The sequence below is a fragment of the Phocoena phocoena genome, chromosome 6, assembly GCF_963924675.1.
Source record: "Phocoena phocoena chromosome 6, mPhoPho1.1, whole genome shotgun sequence".
Taxonomy (NCBI): domain Eukaryota; kingdom Metazoa; phylum Chordata; class Mammalia; order Artiodactyla; family Phocoenidae; genus Phocoena; species Phocoena phocoena.
In genome coordinates, this window is record NC_089224.1 from 105,368,115 (window position 1) to 105,390,469 (window position 22,355).

Below are 22,355 nucleotides of genomic sequence, written 5' to 3' on the forward strand. Positions count from 1 at the left end.
CCTGTGTGACTTTGGCAAAGTTATGTATCCTTTCTGTGCTCCAGTTTTCTCAGTTCCAATGTGGCGATAATAACAGTGCTTGCCTCATATGGAGATGATAAGAATACTTACCTTCTAGGCTTGTACTGAGGTTAAATAGAGTTAATATATGGAAAGGGTTTAAAACAATGTCGTGTACAGTGAGTGCATTGTGTTAGCTCTGAATATTGGGTGGGCAAAAAAGGCCTTTTTGAAGAGGTAAGATTTAAGACTTTAGGGGGAAAAAAAGTATAGGGATAATATGCTTAGAGTTTTTTGGAGGGAAAAAAACCCCAAATGAGGGAAAGATGCTATTGTTGTTTGATTTTTTTCTTTGTTACAATCCTCTGAAAAACTGACAATTCATTTTTCATCTTTGAACCTTAGTAACTGGGAATTAATCCTATTCAAATATCATCTCAGAATTGGGAAGGGAGACAAATAGGGAGATGGATATGAACGTTCTTTACAAACAATAAAGTGCTTGAAAGGAAGGTGTCACCAGCATCATTGCTTCCCTTGCTGATAAGTCAGTGAACAGGTAGGTAATGAAGACAATCCCCTTCCAGTGAAAATAGGGGGCAGTCCTCACATTACCAAACTGTCTGGCAGTAAGAAGGTCCCTCCTGCAGACCCACCTCATTCAGTGAACCTCACTCTTGACATTCCCAGTTGGGTGAGTTCTTAGAAAAGATGATAGACACATTGGGTGGTGTGTTACAGAGACAGTGTACAGAGCTTGCTGACTGCAATATGTTCTTAGTCTTCCTTGCACGAAACAGGAGACCTGGGTTCCTGTTCTCCCATTTATGTGGGTTAGTCATTTTAACTTCTCTGGGCCTCAATTTCCAATTTAAAAATACATCTCCAAAGTTCTTTCCAGCACTTCCTGAAAAGTGATTTCTAGTCTAAAAGCATAGATCCCACAATGAAAATTAGTTGCTATTTTGCCCACAAACCTCTTCCAATTTTTCTTGTTTATGTGCAACTCCAGCATGGCACCTTGAAATGGATTTAGCCTAAAGACACAGGGGGTGAGAGGGCATTCTGCATCTGTGAGCAGAAATCTCCATCTAGATGCACATGGACATATGGCAGAGCCAACCTGGCCTTAGTTTTCTTTCCTGAAAGAGAGCAGGAAACTCCTCTTTGGCAAACAGTCAGTGGAGATTTTTCCATTAACATGGAAACTCACAAAGACTCCAGGTCTTTGGAATAGGATATGTGAACAATAAAAAGAGCTACAGACTGCAAATTCCATCTTGTCAATAAATTTTTGTTATGGTTTCAAGTAGCGAAAAGATTTACCAAGTTCACCTTTCAGCTGTACTATCAAATCCTCTCAACTGCTCCCTCTCTGAGGTAGGTAAATACTATTCCCATTCTAGAGATGAAGAACCTAGAGCTCAGAGAGGGTGAACTTGCCAAATGTCAAGGTAGATGGTTAGTGCGGGACCCTGGATGTGAACCCAAGTATGTCTGTCTGCTTCCCACTCTGCTAACATAGCTCTGTGCAGCAGGCACTCCTGTGATTTCCTTCCTTAGCTGGTTCCTCCAATTCCTAGGATAGAACAACTCAGCCCTCCTGATTGTGGGGTTCTCTGAAACATAGACATAAGTGAGCCAGCTCTCCATTTTCAGGAAAGCCACAGGGAACCTATGGTTATGAAGGAGACCACAGTAATGTAGATGAATACATCTCACTCACGACTGGTGTCTAGAGTTCATTTACACCTAGGAATAGCATTACATTTTACATACAACCAGCTCTGCGCCAGTCACTGGGCACTAAGCAGTTTATATACATTAGCTCATGTATTCCCCACCATAACCTTGTGACAGAAGTCTTATTAGCTCCATTTTACAGACCGGTGACACTGGGGCCCAGAGAAAAGTATCTTCCGCAAAAATAGATATTACCTTGATGAACTTTTTATTCCTTGCACTTTTTACAAGCGTACCTTGTTATTTGTTTTTCTGTTTAATCTCTCTCTAGTTTGTAAACTCCAGGAGGCCAGGGGTCAGGTTTGCCTGGTTCGGCATAGTGCCTGCTATAGTTACAAACGCGAATTATGGAATAAGTCAGCTCTTCAGGGCGCCAAAGCTTGAACTGGCCTAAAGACTGCACAGGGGGACTTCCCTGGTGGTCCAGTGGTAAAGAATCCACCATACAATGCAGGGGACGCAGGTTTGATCCCTGGTCAGGGAACTAAGATCCTACATGCCGCGGGGCAGCTAAGCCTGTGTGCCACAACTACTGAGCCCGTGTGCCACAAACTACAGAGCCCATGCACCCTGGAGCCTGCGCACCACAACTAGTGAGAAAAAACCCGCAGGCCACAACTAGAGAGAAGCCCACGGGCCACAACTAAGATCCTCCGTGCCACAACTAAGACCCGACACATACCCAAATAAATTAATTAAAAAAAAAAAGACTACGTAGGGAAATTTCACACCTAGGAAAGCACGCTCAACTCTCCCTTTCAGAAACCATTCTAACAACCGCTGGAACTGAAAATATCCTAGCTCCTTTAAAATAGCCCAAGGGATTTGGGTCACCTAACTGGATGCCCAACCCCTGGCATTTCGCTTGTAAGTCGTCTCCAAGTAGCTCTGGCTTACTTACTCAGCCAGGGAGGTAGGGCCCCGGGACGACCCGGCCAGTTTAGTTCTGGAGAAACACACAGCTGGGTCGAACCCAGGCCGCTAGGACCCCTCCCGTCTCCTTTCCAAGGGCGCGCCCTGGGGACCCGGCCCTGGGAGTGAAGAGCGGTTGGCCGGGGCGCTCTTCCGGGGTCTGAAGGAGGGGCGAAGATCCAAGAACCGCCCCTATTGGGGCGGAGCCACGGCCCCAGGACTGGCGTAAGCCGCTTCAGGTAATGCGGTCCGGAGGTGGGGGGGCTCCGGGACCCTGGTTTGAAGCGTTCCTGGGCGGGGTGGGGCGGGGGCGCCGCATCCTTTAAGGGAGTGGAGTTGGGCTGGGTGGAAAGCACTCGGGAGACCTCCTCTGGCTCCGGCCTAGCCACACTGACGGAAAGGAATCGGCCTGTTCTCTCCTGACCCTGTCTCCTATCCCCTAGCGCTGCCAAGCCGGGATGGGACTGGGGGATGGACCTGGCAGGGGCGGCTGCTGGAAGTCCCGGTCCAGGTGAAGTTAACCCCACTGAGCTTTAGGCTTTGGGGACAGCAGTTAGTGACTTAGGCTGAAGATTGGATTTATCCATTCACCTCCCAGAAACCTCATCCATTTTCTTTCTTCATTCACTCATCCCTCACTTCTGCTCTATGCCGGGCCTCTTGGTTGGTTCTCTGAATGAATCTGAGAGGCCCAGCTCGCTTGGAATTTAGTCTAGTGGAATTTATTCTAGAATCTAGAGAGTTTTAAATAGATGATTACATTCAGGGTGATCCCTGCAATGACGATAGCTTAATAGATACCTTCAGGTAGAGAATAAAGTAACTTGAGGATGTAAGTGGAAAGCAACAAATCAGGGAAGGTTTCACTAAGGAGGGGACATTTGAACTGGGCTTTGGAGGTTGACTAGGAGTTTTCTAGTTGACCAGAAGGGAAGGGACATTTCAGGTAAGGGAAGCAGCACAGGATGCAAGTTATGAAAGGGCCTGGCATTTTAGGGGAATAAATATAGTAAGAACAGTTCAATATAGCAAGAAATTGTAGAGGTGAGTTCCTGAAAAGAAGGTTGAGACCAGAAGGCTTTGAATGTCATGCTGAGGCCAGGATTTATCCTAGAGTTCAGTATTTCTTGGCCTTTTAAAATGTTTTCTTTTGATAAACATAAATACCTTATGACCTCTGAAAATTATTTTGATATATACCCCCCACGGACACAGAAAACTTTAGGCAAAAAACAAAAAAACTCTGTAATGGGATTATGAAAGTTGTGTCATAGTTGCCTCCCAAATATAAGTTTATATCAAAAGGTTGGTAATGCTTATTCAAATTAATCAGGCCCTAGAAATTGGTACATCAACAGGAAAATTTTTAAAGAGGCAAGTAACCTGATTTTCTGTGTTTTTTTATGTAGAAGATAATTGTAAATGTCTAAAAAGTACCTTTCTTTCTTAGGCATAGGACACCATGAAGCAGCTGCCAGTCTTGGAGCCTGGAGACAAGCCCAGGAAAGCAACATGGTCTGTAAGGAAGGATTCAAACAAAGAAACACATGAGTTATTTTTTCATTTATAAGTACTTTACTAACAAATTTGATCCTCTATGAAAAAAGGGTAGAGTTGAAACTGTCTGCGGTTTCTGGTAATTAGACTCAAACTGTCTGAGAAGGTCTTCAGAGGAAAGGTAGTGGGGCAATAATTATCACAGAGCAGATGTTGATTTTATTAAAATCCATTTGCCAGGAAGAGTAGGGCACTGACCATCTGGCATCCTCAGCTCCAACACTGTGTCTTCCCCCAAGCTCTAACTCATTTGTAAGACTTTCAGGGAATTGGATTTGGATTAAACTGGCTTCACTATTTCTTGAGCGCTTGTTCAACCAACCCTTCGTTCAGCAACTAACACTGGCCTGACAGGGCCAGCCGCTGTGTAGGTGCTGCAGGTACAAAGGTGAATAGTCTCAGTGTAGCGAGGGAACAGTGACCGGTGCTGAAGCAGGACGCACAGAGGGCTGTAGAGAGGAGGCAATGCTTCTGCAGGACCTTGGAGGAGAGCCCCTGATCTGGCTTCCATGCGTCCACTCTTGCTCTCTACACATCATAAATCTGATCATGGCATTCCCTGGTTTAAAACCTTTTGTGCCTCTCCATTGGTCTTAGGATAAAAACCAGAGTCCTTAAAATGGCCCACTGGGCCCTGCGTGATCTGTCCCTGCCTGTCTTTCCAACCTCAAGTCCCGTTACTCAGCCTTCGTTCTCTTTCTCTTCCTTTAATGTGGCTTGCACTGTCCCACTCAGGAACTGTATGTGCTGGTCCCTCTACCTGGATCATCCTTTCCCCCCATCTTTTGTCCCTCTCTTTGCCCAGCTAACTTCTACTCATACTTCAGATCTCAGTTCAAATGGGGCTCCTTCAGGAAGACTTCTTTGACCACCTCTGTCCCCACCTACCTCTCCTTACAGGGTAGGGTCCCCCTGTGATATGTTCTCATACTATATATCCTGTATATATCCTGTACTCCTTTATAACACAACTGAAATGAAATGGATATTTGGAAATTATCTGTTTAGTGTTTTTCATCCCAACTAGTCTGTCAGGGCTGTAAAGGCAGGGACTTCTTTTGTCCTATTCACCATGTAGCTGGATGGCTGTGTGCTCTTGAATAAGTCATTTAACCTTTCTAAGCCACAGGTCCTCAGTTGTCAACCTCAGATGATGATAATAGTACTGTCCCCAGAGGGGTTTTGTGCAAGTTAAGTGAATCCAGGGTTGTGGCGAAGTTAGCAGCATGCATGGTATGTGGTTAGTAGTCATTCAGGTGACAATGTGGAATGTGTGAATCTGGACATCAGAAGAGAGATCTGGAAAAGAAATAGAGATTTGAAAGTCACTGATGAACATGTACGGTAGATGGGTGGTAATTGAAGCCATCAGTACATATAAAATAATTGATCAGGCAAGCAAACGTAGACTGAGAAGAGAACTCATGAGGATTGGGAGAAAGCTGGAGGGAAAGGAGTCAGAGAAGGAAACAGAAAGTGCAGCCAGACAGGTGGATAGAGAACCAAATGGAATGGGTGTGGGGAAGCCAGGTCAGGAAAAAGGTATGAGAAGGAGGGAAGAGCCAAGAGTACCAAATGCCAGAGAGGTCAGATAAGACTGGGCCTGAAAAACAGCTGCAGAGCTTTCTTTTCCAACCAGAAAGCTTGAAGAAGTGTGCTTTCTCAGTCAGCATTCAGAATAACTTTACAGAACAGAATGAATGGATCCTGTATTTGATTTTTCAAAGTCCTAGTTTTGTCTTCCATCAGGTCGAGCTTTATGAGTAATCTGGAAAAGCTCTTAAGAATCAGTGAAAAAAAAAAAAAATCAGTGAATGGGGCTTCCCTGGTGGCGCAGTGGTTAAGAATCCGCCTGCCAATGCAGGGGACATGGGTTTGAGCCCTCGTCCAGGAAGATCCCACATGCCGCGGAGCAACTAAGCCCGTGCGCCACAACTACTGAGCCTGCGCAAGCCACAACTCCTGAAGCCCAGGCTCCTAGAGCCTGTGCTCTGCAACAAGAGAAGCCACTGCAACGAAGAGTAGCCCCCGCTCACTGCAACCAGAGAAAGCCCGCGTACAGCAACAAAGACCCAGTGCAGCCAAAAATAAATTAAAAAAAAAAAAAAAGAATCAGTGAATGACAGAGACTATTACATGGCAGAGGGAAGCATCACTGGCTAGTCACAAGAGCTTTGGGGCTGTTCTCATGTGATTACACATAAAGCTCTAGCCATCGTTAACTGAGTCCTTCCTGCCATGTTACAAGATTGCATCTCATTCTTCACGGGTGAGAACTATTGCTGTCTTCATTTTACAAATGAGGAAACTAAGGTTCAGAAAGGTAAAGTGACTTCCAAAAGAGCACACATCAAGAAAGCACTTGAACTGGGACTTGAACTAGGTCTGTCTGAATTTGCAAATCATGTTCATAACTACCATCCTGTGCCAGGACACACCATTGGACATTTCTGGGTATCAGTTTCCCCGTCTACCAAATGGGGACAATTACTAGCCCAGGGCATCCCCACTAAGTTAATGTAAGATGAAAGTAGTGACAAAATTGAAAAGTCAAAGGTTATGTGCAAAGGGAAGGTACTGTTCATTAATTAGGAAAATGCTGCTTTGCTGGACATGATCTAAAATGACTGTGTATGTATAAGACCCTTCATTCTGGTGACTGTTCCATGAGGAATGCAAAGAACATACTGCTGCATTTATTCTCTGCTCAGGCCTCCTGAATATACCCTCCCTTTGGCAGGTACACCTTGACCCCGGTTGGAGACAGCCCCTGTGCTCGGGTTGGCCATAGCTGCTCATATTTACCCCCTGTTGGTGATGCCGAGAGAGGGAAGGTCTTCATTGTTGGGGGAGCAGATCCAAACAGGAGCTTCTCAGATGTGCACACCATAGATCTGGGTAAGACCAACAGCTGTGGGGAATTCCCTGGCGGTCCAGTGGTTGGGACTCTGCACTTCTACTGCAGTTTGATCCCTGGTCGAGGAACTGGAATCCTGCATGCCACTCGGCGTGGCCAGAAAAAAAAAGACCAGCAGCTGCGGAGCACATGCCCTATATGGCCAGAGAGCAGGGCTTTGTGCTGCCAGCCATGACCATTCCTAAGACTATCAGTTCAGACCAGACAGTAGGGTTTTTCTCTGAGAAAATGAATGTCACTGAGAGGTCCCTAAGGTCTCAATAGACTCCAGGAATATATCCACCCAACCAAGACCTCCTTGATTTGGGGGAAAGAGTCCATATGGAGCCCTGGATAACCAGCCATTCATTCATCAACTATTTCTCTGGGAGGCATTGATGCCTCTACCTCTTCTATCCACATAGCCAATTAATCACCAAATCCTAAATATCTCTTATTTTCATCCATGTCTGTCCATTTGCACTGCTACTACTGTAGGCGAAGCATCATTATCTTTCAGTTAGACTGTTACAACAGCCTCCTCACTGGTCTGCCTGCTTCCAGGTTTACCTCCTGTACACTGCATTTTCCATACTTAGCTGAGTATTTTCTAAAATATAAATCTGATCATGTCACTCCCCAATTTCAGGCTATCCCCAACTTCATTTCTTAGCTCCCCCAAACCCACACTTGCTCCACTGAATATCCTTCAGTTCCTTGAACTCTTTTGGTCTCCAACCCTTTGCATATACAGTAAATGCCCTATATAAGAATGAGTTCTTTTCCAAGAGCTCACTCATAAGTCCAGTTTGTTCTTTTTTTTCCTTAATTTTTAATTTTTGGCTGAGTTGGGTTTTTTCATTGGTGCGCGTGGGCTGCATGTGGGCTTTCTCTAGTTGCGGCGAGCAGGGGCTGCTCTTCATTGCAGTGCACGGGCTTCTCACTGCGGTGGCTTCTCTTGTTGTGGAGTGCGGGCTCTAGGTGCACGGGCTTCAGCAGTTGTGGCTCGTGGACTCTAGAGCACAGGCTCAGTAGTTGTGGTGCACGGGTTCAGTTGCTTCACGGCATGTGGGATCCTCCTGGACCAGGGCTCGAACCCATGTCCCCTGAATTGGCAGGCGGATTCCTAACCACTCTGCCACCAGGGAAGCCAATCCAATTTGTTCTTAAGTCCAAGAAAGTTAGCCTAGGTACCCAACTTTTACAGATAACGCCAGACATGTGAACAAACTTATGTGATTTGGACATGCGAATGCACGTTTACATCTTTGAAAGTTTGCAACTCAAAGGTTCGTATGTAGGGGACTTACCGTATTGTTCCCTCTGCTTGGAAGGCTCTTCCTTTTGCTTATCATCTGGCTACTATTCATCTGTCAGATCCCAGTTAAATGACACTTTCATCAGGAACCTTGCCCTGATACATCTGCCACTAGTTTAGGACTAGTTTAGGCACTGCCACTGTAAAGGAGAGACTCTTCTGTTTTCCTTCTCTATTCCCATGCCTCCTCTCAACACTAGTCTTCCGTACTTCCCTTCTGACTGACAGATGTGTGGGGATTTTCCCCCACACCAAATAATTCTGCAGCACCAGCTGGACGTCCTACAACTCAGTCCAGTTCTGCCTGGAATTAGCATCCGATTCCACAGATGAAGGGCTCAGTCCACGAGACTCTCCCTGCTCCCCTTCAGGTGCCAATCACAAGTCCACCTGTGCTTCTGACCAACCAACTATAAATGGAAGGTTCCCATGTCACCTGCCTCAGGTTCCATTAATTTGCTAGAGAGGCTCACAGAGTTCAGGAAAATAGCCAATAGAAGAGGTGCATAGGGCAAAGCATGTGGGAAGAGGCACTTCGTGCCCTGTCCAGGTGCCCCACCTTTGCAATACCTCCATGAGTTCACCAGCCTGGAAGCTCTTGCAACCCCTCCTTTTTTTATGGAGGGATAATTGAGTAAGTTATGACCATTGGTGGCTCTCTCCTCCCCCCGGAGTTGGGGGTAGGGGGCATCGTCTGGGGCTGAAAAGTTCTAACCCTGTAATGTAATGGTTAGTTCCCCTGGCAACCAGCTCCCATCCTTAGGGGCTTTCCAAAAGTCACCTCATTAACATAAACTCAGGTGTGGTTGACAGGGGATTTGTTATCAATAATAAAAGACACCTTTATCAGCCTTATCACTTAGATCGTCACAGGGATTTTCAGAGCTCTGTGCCTGGAACAGATGAAGACCAAATATGTATTTCTTAATGTAAATCACAATGACACAACCACTCTCTGTGTTTCCATAGTATCCTGTACGTTCCCATCTTTATCCCCCTTCACAGCCCTTTTCACATGTGATTGTTTGTTGTCTGTCTTTTATATTGCTTCTCATTGTATCCCCAGCCATTACCACAGGGCCTGGCACAGAGTAGGTGCTTTATAAGTATTTGGATGAATGAATGAGTGACTACTATGTACCACACAATGGGAGAAGAAAATTCGTGTTTTGTTACATGTTTTGTTAGGTCTGTGTGTAACGTTGCTGTCTACTGTTTTTTTTTTTAATAAATTTATTTATTTTATTTTATTTATTTTTGGGTGTGTTGGGTCTTCGTTGCTGCGTGTGGGCTTTCTCTAGTTGTGGTGAGCGGGGGCTACTCTTCGTTGCGTGCATGGGCTTCTCATTGCGGTGGCTTCTCTTGTTGCGGAGCACGGGCTCCAGGTGCGCAGGCTCAGTAGTTGTGGCTGGCGGGCTCTAGAGCGCAGGCTCAGTAGTTGTGGCTGGCGGGCTCTAGAGCGCAGGCTCAGTAGTTGTGGCCCATGGGCTTAGTTGCTCCGCGGCATGTGGGATCTTCCCAGACCAGGGCTCGAACCCGTGTCCCCTGCATTGGCAGGTGGATTCTTAACCACTGCGCCACCAGGGATGCCCCTGTGTATTGTTTTGATCTCAGTTGTTTACTAACCAAATGTGCAGGAGAGTCTACATGTAAAACTTGAAGTGGTTTGGCCTCTCTTGATAATCTTGGAAGATCTGACATCCATATGCCTGTATGTCTACATGGTGACAGTTTTTTGCAACTGAGCTGCCACCTATCAGTGGGGCTCTCATTCTCCAATTTCCTCCAATCCTCTGTAGGCATTTGAATTTCTATACCCTGCACTAAGAAATCAAAGGTAAATTAAATCTCTTTCAGCTCTCAAGAAGCTTGCTGTCTAGTACAATTACAATTCTTTCGTGACCTATTACTAGCTTTGTGACTCTGGCTAAACCACCTAAACCATCTGGACTTCAGTGTCCCATAAAACAGGGATAATAACTTGCTTCACTTGGCACTTGTACTGATGTAACAAGATAATGCCTGTAAAGGTCATATGTAAGTGGTTTACTAATTAAAATAACCAATAAGTTAGGTATTAAGTCTGTGAAATTGTTTTAGCCAGAAGTCATTTACTTGCAGGTAATAGAAGCTCTCTTAAACCAGCAAAAAAAAAAAAAAGAAAGAATCCAAAGGTAGAAGATTTGGCCTAGCCTCAGGAGAGAGTGGAAGCAAGAACTAGAAAGCTGTCAAAACCCATCTACTTCCTCCCTCACTCTCTTTGGAGAGATCTGCTTCTTTATGTAGATGTTTCATTCTTCTCTTCCCCATACTTTGGCTTTCTCTCCTTCTCCACACATGGTAGAAGATGGCCACCCAAACCCAGAAATCTGCTTGAATTCCAAATTCTTGGGAGAGAGGATCTGATTGGCCCATTTTGGGTCCAGTGACTACCTTTGACCCTATCAATTAAGGCTAGAAAGTCAAGGTGGAGTACAACCAAGTCTCCTGGGATCTATCCCTGGGGTTGGGAGAGTGGGGACAGTTCCCATAGAAGAGGGTTTATGGATGAGTCAGACGCCCCCCCACCAAGTGTCTGATATAAAAATTTTTGGAGGTTGGCCACATTCCCTTTAAGTGCTCTGATGGTTGTTCACTTATGCTTTTGACCCTTTTCTCCTCAGTACCCTCCCCCAAGTTTGTCAACCAATATAAGCCATTGGCAGCCCCAATCTAGGAACTGGGTGAAATGCTTTCTAGGAACACACCAGTGGGATTTAGCCACCTCGGAGGGCCTCTTGCCCCGGTACGAGCATGCCAGCTTTGTTCCCTCCTGCACACCTCACAGCATCTGGGTGTTTGGAGGTGCCGACCAGTCAGGAAATCGAAATTGCCTACAAGTTCTGAATCCTGGTAAGTAGCCAAAGGTTTTTTATTTACCAAAACGGATAAATAAATCCAATTCCAGTACCTGTACCAAAGTGCTTTCGGATTGTACTGACTAACCCGCTTAAGTTTGCTGACCTCATAGAAAATAGAAATTTTAACTTCTGGCAGAATCTGAAAAGAATAGAGTTACATTTTGTTTTCCTCGTAACGTGTACAAATTATCCATTTCTTAAAAGCCAAAGCTGGATGAGGCTTCAGAGAAAAGCTATGCCAAGTGGGCAACCCAGGTCCCACAAGGGGAAGTGACTTTCCTAAAGTCACCAGGGAGCCAGGGACTGGGGCAGGCTAGAACCCAAATCACCTACATCGGAGGTCTCAAATGGGGGCGATGGTGCCCCCCAGGGGACAGTTGGCTATGTCACACCTCGGGGCAGGGAATCAAGTGGGTAGAGGCCAGAGTCACTGCCATACATCCTGTAATGCACAGGAAGGCCCCTCACAATAAAGAATTATATGGTCTAGAAGGTCAGTAGTGCCAAAGTTAAGAAACCCTGATCTAGATCCTCCTAGTATGTTTCTTTTAGTCAGAAAGTGCAAAGCTCCTGACAAGTCTCACTGGTGGTTTTATCATAGAGGAAGCAGTTTGGGGACATCACTACTGCGAGGATGTTGCTGAACCACCCGTGGGAGGTGGACCTGACTTTTTGTCAGTTAAAAACATTTTTTTTGCTGTTTTTCTCTTTATAAATATAGTTTATATTCATTGTAAAATATTTGAAAAGTGTAAATAAGTGGACAAAAGCCATCCACAATCCTGTGACCTAAGGCTATTAATGACAGTTCTGTGTACTTCCTTTCTGTCTTTTCTCTGCATTTTTATAAACCTGAGATCATCCTATTTCACCACTACGCTCTTGTATCTTTTTCTTTTTAATTTCATAATTAGCACAGAAATAATTCCCTATTAATAAGGCTTTGTTGAAATCCTTTTTAATGGCTGAATCACACTATTTAAAGATTTTTTAAAATTTAATTTATTTTTGGCTGCATTGGGTCTTAGTTGCGGCACATGGGATCTTTCTTGTGGCGCACGGGCTTCTCTCTAGTTGTAGCGTGTGGGTTTTCTCTCTCTAGTTGTGGCGCGCAGGCTCCAGGGCACATGGGCTCTGTAGTTTGCGGCACGCGGACTCTCTAGTTGAGGCGCGAGGGCTTAGTTGCCCCGTGGCATGTAGGATCTTAGTTCCCTGACCAGGCATCGAACCCGCATCCCCTGCTTTGTAAGGTGGATTCTTTACCACTGTACCACCAGGGAAGTCCCTCAATTTTTATGACAATACCATAATTCCCCGGTTGTTTTTTTTTTAACATATAGGTTGTCTTCAGATTTTTATCATTATAAATAACAAAGCATTGAACATCTTTGTTCAGAAATCATTGACTGTATTTCAGATTATTGCCTTAGGGGCTTCCCTGGTGGTGCAGTGGTTAAGAGTCTGCCTGCCAATGCAAGGTACATGGGTTCAAGCCCTGGTCCGGGAAGATCCCACATGCCACAGAGCAACTAAGCCCGTGTGCCACAACTACTGAGCCTGTGCTCTAGGGCCTGCGAGCCACAACTACTGGGCCCACTCACTACAACTACTGAAGCCCACGCACCTAGAACCCATGCTCCGCAACGAGAAGCCACCTCAACGAGAAGCCTGTGCACCGCAACGAAGAGTAGCCCCCGCTCGCTGCAAGTAGAGAAAGCCCACACGCAGCAACGAAGACCCAAAACAGCCAAAAATAAGTAAATAAAAAGAAAAAAAAGTTCTTCCATGTTTAAAAAAAAAGAATTATTGTCTTAGAGCTCATGCCCAGAAATAAAAGAACTAGATAAAACACTGGACTTTAAGGATTTTAGTACATGCTATCAAATTGCTCTCCAGAAAGATTTTTTTTAAACTTTTTTTCTTTTTGGCTGCACTGCATGGCTCGCGGGATCTCAGTTCCCCAACCAGGGATTGAACGCAAGCCACGGCAATGAAAGCCCAGAATCCTAACCACTAGACCACCAGGGAATTCCCTATCCAGAAAGAATTTTTTCAACTTATCCTCTCTGCAACTGTGTTTAATAGTTCTTGTTTCACTCCTGACCAGTATCGAATTTATCATTTTTAAGCACTGCTAATTTGATAGGCAAAAAACCCCTTGTATCTAATTGTTTAAATATGCATTTTGTTAATTACTAGGAATCTGGACATTTTTCACGTAACAGTCAACTCTTGCCCAGTTCCCTCTATCGATAACAGGTTTATTTTTACAACAGCTGGTCTTTGTCATTTTGGGATAGTAACAGTTCCTACCTTGTTAAGTTTGGCAAGAATTTAAATTAACTCAAATCTGGCACATACTTAATGCTCAATAATTGTTGTTGTGGTTGATGTAGCTATGGTTCGACAGATGGAAATCAGTTCTAGATTGGACGGAGATCAGTTCCTTTGATTTTCAATGATGGCATCTATTTAAATAAAATACAGTGAGAATTTGGAAAGCTTTTGTCAAAGGAATTGATTTTCCACCAGATCCTTTTTCTCTCCTAGAAAGTATAGTTTGACACCATGCCCAAGAAATATGAAAGATGTAGGGGAATCATTAGTTGCTTTTGTTACTAAGGCGAGTTCCTCAGCTGGCTTAGAACTCCTTTTGTATTATTTGTGCTAATGTTTGGCTTGGTAGCCACACCATCCCAGGATCTTCTGAACTTGGAGGTTGTGCCCCTTCTAACTCCCCCTAAAATCCAAAAACTACCCAAGACCTGTAGCTATAGAGACAATTACATTATGCTTTGTTTTGGGTTTTTTTTTTTTTTTGTCCATGCAGCTTGCGGGTCTTAGTACCCCAATCAAGGATCGAACCCGTGCTCCCTGCAGTGGAAGCGTGGAATCTTAACCACTGGACCACCAGGGAAGTCCCCATTATGTTTTGGATATAGGCTGAGACTTGTTTGGTCTCCAGGTTCATGTTTTGAGTCCTACACATATTACACATGCTTCGTGCGCCACTTTTTATACTGAATGAAGACCTTTACAAAAGGCACAGAATTTCCCAGTCAAGAAATAATTCCTGGGAATTCCCTGGCACTTTCATGCCGTGGGGTCAGGTTCAATCCCTGATTGAGGAACTAACATCCCACAAGCCATGTGGCACGGGAGGGAAGGAGGAAGGGAGGGAGGAAGAATTCCTGGTGTGTTGCAGTGGAATAAGTATGGGAGTTTTGACAGATCTGTGTTCAGAACCCTGCTCTCCTACTCACTAACACTGTGACCCGGGAGAAAGGATTTAGACTTTCTGAGCTTCAGTTCCCTCATCTGCAAAGTGGAGATACTTTCCATCCACCTCCCAGGGTTGACTGAGGATGTCGGGGATGGCAGAGTGCTCAGGGCAATGATTCCGCACAAGGGAGGTGCTCAGTTACTGCTTGTGTTTCTATAAAATTCATGCTTCATTCTGGAAAGAAATAAGCTTCTGTACACCTACCCACGTGGTGAAATTTTATTCTCAAGTTAGAAGAGTGGAAAATACATAGATCTTGGTGGTGTTGAAACAGAATTTGAATCCCAACTCAGCCATTTACTAGCCATGTAACCTTAAATGAGTGACCTAATCTGTCTCTGCTTCAATTCCTTATCTGTAAAATGAGGAAACTAGTATTTATTTAGTACTTACTGTGTAGTAGGGACAATTACTGCTACTACTGAAACTGTAATAATATTGTCTACTTTCTTTTAATGGCCACATATCCTGAGAAACTTGGCACATTTAGTTTCTTGCATCTAGTGGGAATGAATTTTAGCAGCTGTTGGGCTCCTCTGAATGGGCACAGGGCAGGGTAGTCAGTCATCAAAGGGGAGGAGGGTTCAGAGAGGATGTTTGAAGGCCTCCAAAAACAAATTGGCCTCATTCTTAATTGTACTTGTGGCTTTTCAATCTTGGGAATTTGGGTCTATCTGGGCAAACTCTAAGTATTGCCCCCTACCCCTCCTTGAATTTGGTGGCATGAGATCCCCGCCTAGACCTACACTGTCTGCCTTAAGGATTGGGGTTTGCAAAGTGACCTTGCCCAGCCCCAGAGTTGATGTCAGAGGCCCCTCAGCCTGGGTGTTTTAGATACCTACCTTCTCTGTGGACCAGAAACGAGGACTTGGACTATGCCAAAGGTGACCAGCCCACCACCATCCCCAAGAACATTCCACACGTCATCAGCAACCATCGGAAACCAGCTGTATGTCTTTGGGGGCGGAGAGAGAGGCGCCCAGCCCGTGCAGGATGTGAAGCTGCATGTGTTTGATGCAAGTATGGACTCAGGGGAACCGTGGGGCTGCCACTTACCTGGTCGGGGTTACCCCGGCCTGCAACTTACCCGATGTAGGAAGCAGAGGTTAGAATATGACAGCCTGGCTGTGTGTCTCACTTCTAGACTTCTTCAGTATATCTCTTAGCTGATATCTTCTACCCATAGCAAAATTTGCATGTAAAAAGGAATAATTGATCAAATTTAAAAATTTAAACAGTATAGTTTATAAAGCAAAAAAGTAAAATGTTGCCCCTTACACCTTTCCTTCCCACTCCCCAGACAGAGGTAAACACTGTTAGCCATTCCTAATGTCTACCTCCAGATTCTTCTGTGCAATTATAAATCATATGCACATGTGTTTATGAACATCTGTGAATTTTCTATGGATTTTGAAATTATATAAAAACTTTAAAACACACACATAGAATTATTAAATTATAAATGTTGGTCTGCCTCTTACTTTTGCAGGTCTAAGTGTAGATCTTAGTACTAGTCGAAAGTATAAACTTTGAAGCCATAGGACAGGGACTCAAGACCAGATCTGACATCTAGTTTCTGTATTACTTAAGACTAATTTCTTAATCTCTCTAGGCCTTAGTTTGCTGATCTGTAAAATAGAGATAGTAATAGTGCCTACCACAAAGAGTTGGAAAGATTAAATGAGATAATGTGATATAGTGCATAGCACAGTGCCTGACACACAGGAAGCACCTAATAAATAATCACTGTATTATCATTATTATTCCTTCATTTAATCACACATCATGGATCTTTCCTAAGTCAGAAATTTCCTTGCAAAGCATATCTTTCTGTGGGAATCCCTATTCATTCAGTCATTTTCCTATTGACTGACATTTTGCTGACAGTGTTACAGTGAATATATACATTAATTTCTGTACATGTTACAACATTTAATATGGACTAGATGCTAGGAAGTGGAATTACGTAGGGTCAAAATGGTATGAACATTTAAAATTGTGAGACCTCTTGCCAAATTTTTGTCTAAGTAGTATTTATTTACATTTCTTCCTCTTACTAGTGGGCATTTATGAATACTTTACAAATAGCATGTGACAAAAATAATTTTCATGTGTGTTTTTGCAGCCTTTTTTGAAAAAAGGCAATAAGCAAAATTTCAAACTTAAAAAGTTTAAGAATTAAGACACGTCACAGTATGACTTTATCCAGAAAGAATGAACTGTGTGATTCTTTTAAAGCAGTTTTAAATTTTTAAATAATATTGGTTTTGAATATATAAAACTGTAAGAGAAAAAAATATATATGTATATATATGTAAAATACTGTCACCCCAAAATTGTTAACATTTAGGTACAACTATGGTGTGTTTTTTTTTTAAATAGCAGAGATAATTCTAGGTGTACTATTTGTATCCTGTATTTTTCACTTAAGCATTTCCCCTGTAATCACAAAGTTCTTTCAGTGTTTTTAATGAATACATAGTATTCTATCATGACTGTAGCAATAACTCACCCATTCACCTGTTGATGGACTTAGGCTATTTCCAATTCTTCTCTATTACAAACAATGCTGTGGTAAACATATTTATGCATAAACTTTTTCTGATTATTTCAAATGTATTCTTTGGGACTCTAGGGGCTCCTTGAACAACCTTCAGGCATGTCACAAATGGTAATTCAGAGATAAGTTGTTTGGCAGGCTGTTGTCTCAGATAATTTTTGTAGCACTCCTTTAAGACTTATCTGGTATGTTGAAATGATTAATTTTCCTGAATTCTATATATGTACAATTTTGAAGATATGAAGGGTTTTCAACACGTAAAATACATCTGCACTATTTGGATCATACCCATATTAATAACTCTCATGTATTGAGTACTTTCTCTGTGCCTGTGCTTTCCGTATATTATCTCATTTAATCCACGCTTCAACCCTGAGAGGTAGGTATTATCAGGTAATTTCTCCTCATTTTACAACTACAGAAACTGAAGCTTATAGAAGTAACTGGTGCAAGGCCACATAGTTATTCAATGAAATAACCTGGTTTTAACTCCAAATCCCATGCTCTAACCATTATCCTACACAACCACTTCAGGAGGCCTTGCTAACTTTAAAAGTAGTCTATTTTTTTCTCCACCCTTCCAGCAAATCAATTAAGAATATTGTCTTAAAAAAGAGAAAACTCAAAAAAAAAAAAAAAAAGAAAACTCTGAAGGCCTGTCCCAGAAGAAGTAGATTCATTCTTTTTAACTCTGTGGCAGTTCTAGGTTGAAGAAACTTAAGGGAGGTCTTTTTTTGATTCAAAGCAAGAAGTGGTTCCTTATTGCCCAGTAGAAGGGGCAGGCATATTAGGCAGTGACTTCTCCAGCCCTGGATGTGTACCAGTAGAGGCTGTAAAGGCTGTGGATGGAGGGAGGCCTGGGTTGGGTTGGCAAGTTGCAGTGAATGACCCCCCAGGTCCCTTTCTGCTTGGAGCATCTCTGCTTACTGGGAGGTGAGGCTTGGTATATTTCTCGGGTTCTTGCTTCATAGCTTTGTCATCTAACGTCACTGAATTAATTTTTCTAGATACCCTGACCTGGTCACAACCAGAGACACTTGGAAAACCTCCATCCCCCCGGCATGGTCATGTGATGGTGGCAGCAGGGACAAAGCTCTTCATCCATGGAGGCTTGGCAGAGGACAGTTTCTATGATGATCTCCATTGCATTGATATCAGTAAGTAGGGTGGAGGGCATGGGGGCTTGTCTGCTTAAGATTAAATAAAATAGCTTTGATTGACTAGAGCCTTGCTCTTGACCAGCCAGCAGAATCTTCACTAGATTCTGTGAAATGTGGCCTGAATAATAATAAGAAATAATAATAACAATAAAAGCAGGTATTTCTGTTTGCCATGTACTTACCCATTCATTATTTCTTCTCCTTCCAACAACCCTGCTCTTTCATTAAAATTCATTATGCTTTGTGTTTCCCGACTGGATTTCTTTCAAGCAGTACCCATTAACCCCATGGATAACTTGTAGAGTGTGTCTGGAGGTGGACAACCAGAACTGTCCCGCTAAATTGTTAAGAACACTGAGAAAAGGAAAGTTAGTGGTAACATGAGAATTGTCTTTAAGTGTCTGAAGGGCTGATGTGCCCTAGAGAGCCTGGACTCTTTCTGGATCATTCTTGCAGACTATGAGCTCCTTTAGGGCAGAGACTTTGTCTCTTTTTTTCCGCCAGTGTATTTCCAGCATTGAGCACAGTGTCTGGCAGGTCTTGAGTGATGAGTGCATATCTGTTAAGAGTGGACAGATAGGGACTTCCCTGGTGGTCCAGTGGTCAAGACTCGGCGCTTCCACTGCAGGGTGCATGGGGCGCTTCCACTGCAGGGTGCATGGGGCGCTTCCACTGCAGGGTGCATGGGGCGCTTCCACTGCGGGGTGCATGGGGCGCTTCCACTGCGGGGTGCATGGGGCGCTTCCACTGCGGGGTGCATGGGGCGCTTCCACTGCGGGGTGCATGGGGCGCTTCCACTGCGGGGTGCATGGGGCGCTTCCACTGCGGGGTGCATGGGGCGCTTCCACTGCGGGGTGCATGGGGCGCTTCCACTGCGGGGTGCATGGGGCGCTTCCACTGCGGGGTGCATGGGGCGCTTCCACTGCGGGGTGCATGGGTTCGATCCCTGGTTGGGGAACTAAGATCCTGTATGCTGCACAGTGCAGCCAAAACATTTAAAATATTTTTTTTAAAAGTGGACAGATGAACAAATGAATATGTTCTGCGTTGCTCCAGACGACAGGAATTGGAACTATGGGCAGAATGCATGAGAACTGCTGTGCAATGTATCGGGCTACCTCGCCAAACAACAGGTTCTCTGGTTTGGTGACATCTGAGGCCAGCTGATACTGGCTGGGATTCCTGCATTGCCTAGGATATTTGGCTGGACTGGGTGATTCTCCCTTCCAACTCTGAGTTGCTGGACCCCTGCCTTGAACTGACAGATGGAAAATATCTTCACAGAAGCATTCCTTGCAAGCAGTCAAACAGAGTTTTAATGCTTATTTTATTTATTTTTTCTTAAAAAAAATTTTTTTTTAATTTAGCTTTTTGGCTGCCTTGAGTTTTAGTTGAGGCACACAGGATCTTCATTGCAGCATGTGGGATCTTTCATTGCAGTGCACGGGCTTCTCTCTAGTTGTGGCGTGTGGGTTTTCTCTTCTCTAGTTGTGATGCACGGGCTCCAGAGAGCGTGGGCTCTTGTAGTTTGTGGCACGGGGGTTCTCTAGTTGAGGCACGCGAGCTCAGTAGTTGCAGCGCATGGGCTTTGTTGCCTCACAGCATGTGAGATCTTAGTTCCCTGACTAGGGATCAAACCTGCATCCCTGCATTGGAAGGTGGATTCTTTACCACTGGACCACAAGGGAAGTCCCTTAATGCTTATTTTAAAAAAGGAAGTCCTTTTCTCTTATGCAAGGAACTACTTCCTAACTAATTTTCCTCCTTTCCAGCCCAGGTAGTTCTCTAAAACCTAAAATCCAGCGATATCCTGCCTCATTTAAATTCTTGTCTGAAAAGTTGCAACTACCTGCAGATATAGGTTGGAAATAGGTGCCGAGGCAGCACATTACAGCATAGAGAACACAGGTTTTGGAGTCAGACCTGAGTACAATTCTAGCTCTGCCACCTGCTAGCTGTGGGATCTCCGACAACTCTCTTTCCCTCTCTAATCCTATTTCTTCATCTTTAAGAAGAAAGAAGGTAGGCAGAAGTAATAGCAATTGCATGCCGCTATTAAGAGAATGAAGTAAGCAAGATACTTAAAGTGTCTAGCCAGTACTCACAAAGTTGTTTCTTAAGGAACTGTATTTCAAACATGCACGTATGTGCACATACAGGCATGCTTGCACACACAAAACACACACACACACGCACACAGTTGGAACCTCACCTACTTCTGGGCTCCAAAATACTTAATGGTGATGGTCACCAAAGACTGGATCACATTCCTCAGTGTGCTCCAAAGACCACCCACATCAGAATCACCTGGGATGCTTGTTAAAATTATGGATTACTGAGCCCCTCCCTCCCTCCCTGGACTAGCCAAACAGAATTTCAGCTCCCCCAGTGATTTTTGTGCACACCAAACCTTGCTATAGGATCTCTCAGAGCTCTCAGTGAATGAAGTTCAGTGATTGGTTTGCAAACTGCAGCAGTCTGACAGGTTAAGTTGGAAACCACAGTCTAGGCCATGTTGTACCTAAACACTTTCTATCTCTTGGCAGGTGACATGAAGTGGCAGAAGCTAAGTCCCACTGGGGCAGCTCCCACAGGCTGTGCTGCCCACTCAGCTGTGGCTGTAGGAAAGCACCTGTATATCTTTGGAGGGATGACTCCCACTGGAGCCCTGAACACAATGTACCAGTATCACATAGGTGAGCAGGTGTTGTTCACTGTGAGTCTTTAAGCAAATGTGACCATTCTTTGAAAAGTATCACAATGCTTTTTGGTCTTTCATTTTGGTCCCTCCACATCTAAATCCGAAAGAATGACAACCAAACTTTTAGGGAATGACATCATCAAAGCAGTAACAGTGCCATTAGGGGTTTTTCTCTTTTATTTCCTGTTTCTGTTAGGGCTCAGGTGATACAGCACATCACAGAGCATTTCTGGAAATTTCTTAACACAGACCCTTTTCTTTTTTTTTTTTTTCCAAAATAGAAAAGCAGCATTGGACCTTGCTTAAATTTGATAATTTTCTACCCCCTGGACGATTGGACCATTCCATGTGTATCATTCCATGGCCAGTGACATGTACTTCTGAGAAAGAAGATTCAAATTCTGCCACTCTAAACTGTGCTGCTGAGAAAGGGGATTCCACTGAGAAAGGAGTAACCCAAGGTGGTGACTCTCACGAAGAAGGTCAGACTGACACACTACTCTGTTTTGTGTTTGGTGGGATGAATACGGAAGGGGAAATCTATAATGATTGTATTGTGACTGTAGTTGATTAATAAAACCACATTTTTACTACTTTTAAATGTCAATTACTTTCAGAAAAGTTAAATGAAACCTTAGTTGTTTCATACCTCCAAAATCTTCTGCACTATATATCCCTCTGGCTTTTACCTACTTTGGTAGGTAAAGAGATGAACTGGATAGCCCAGGGCAAAAACCTCTATTATATAGTTTTACCAGCAATACAACCCAGGTAACTAATAGATTGGCTGATTGTTAAGAATACTAATCACAAAAATGTTGCAGAAATCCTAATTGCTAGATACAACAAAAGCTGCAGAAATTAGGGAGTGGACATTCACAGGCAGAAGTGTTTTTAATATTCATGAGCTGCTCCTCAGAAAGAGTTGCAGACTGTTGGCTCTTGGTATTGAGAGCCACTGGCCCTTATCTGTCCCCACTATGCCCTATCCCACTGCACATAGCACTGCAGGTCATTTTTTTTGGGTCTCTCACCTGTTGCTGCCCCTCCTGTTGCGGAGCACAGGCTCCAGACACGCAGGCCCAGCGGCCATGGCCCACAGGCCCAGCCGCTCCGAGGCGTGTGGGATCCTCCCGGACCAGGACTAGGGCATGAACCCGTGTCCCCTGCATCGGCTGGCGGACTCCCAACCACTGCACCATCAGGGAAGCCCTGCAGGTCATTTTTAACGTTTGTATGGACGTTGGCCTGAAGACCCTCTGTCCAAATGCTTTTGGGCAACACAGCAGAGGTCCAGGCCTCAGAGTAAAACTATCACACTGTCA

At 44.1% G+C, this 22,355-nt stretch overlaps 1 protein-coding gene across 3 annotated transcripts; it reads left to right on the top strand.

Annotated features, from left to right (window-relative positions):
- Nucleotides 1-2,837: 2,837 nt before the first annotated feature.
- Nucleotides 2,838-21,620, top strand: RABEPK (Rab9 effector protein with kelch motifs). Of its 3 annotated transcripts, none has more exons than XM_065878961.1 (8): nucleotides 2,838-2,894; nucleotides 4,106-4,170; nucleotides 6,953-7,110; nucleotides 11,166-11,318; nucleotides 15,468-15,629; nucleotides 18,177-18,326; nucleotides 20,876-21,025; nucleotides 21,312-21,620. In XM_065878961.1, the coding sequence occupies exons 2-8, from the start codon at nucleotides 4,118-4,120 to the stop codon at nucleotides 21,602-21,604; spliced, it is 1,119 nt and encodes a 372-aa protein (XP_065735033.1). In that variant the 5' UTR covers nucleotides 2,838-2,894; nucleotides 4,106-4,117; the 3' UTR covers nucleotides 21,605-21,620. The 3 variants fall into 3 exon arrangements, with proteins under 3 accessions (XP_065735033.1, XP_065735034.1, XP_065735035.1); XM_065878962.1 differs by having other exon boundaries at nucleotides 2,864-2,894; nucleotides 4,112-4,170; XM_065878963.1 differs by lacking the exons at nucleotides 2,838-2,894; nucleotides 11,166-11,318 and having other exon boundaries at nucleotides 4,118-4,170.
- Nucleotides 21,621-22,355: the final 735 nt, after the last annotated feature.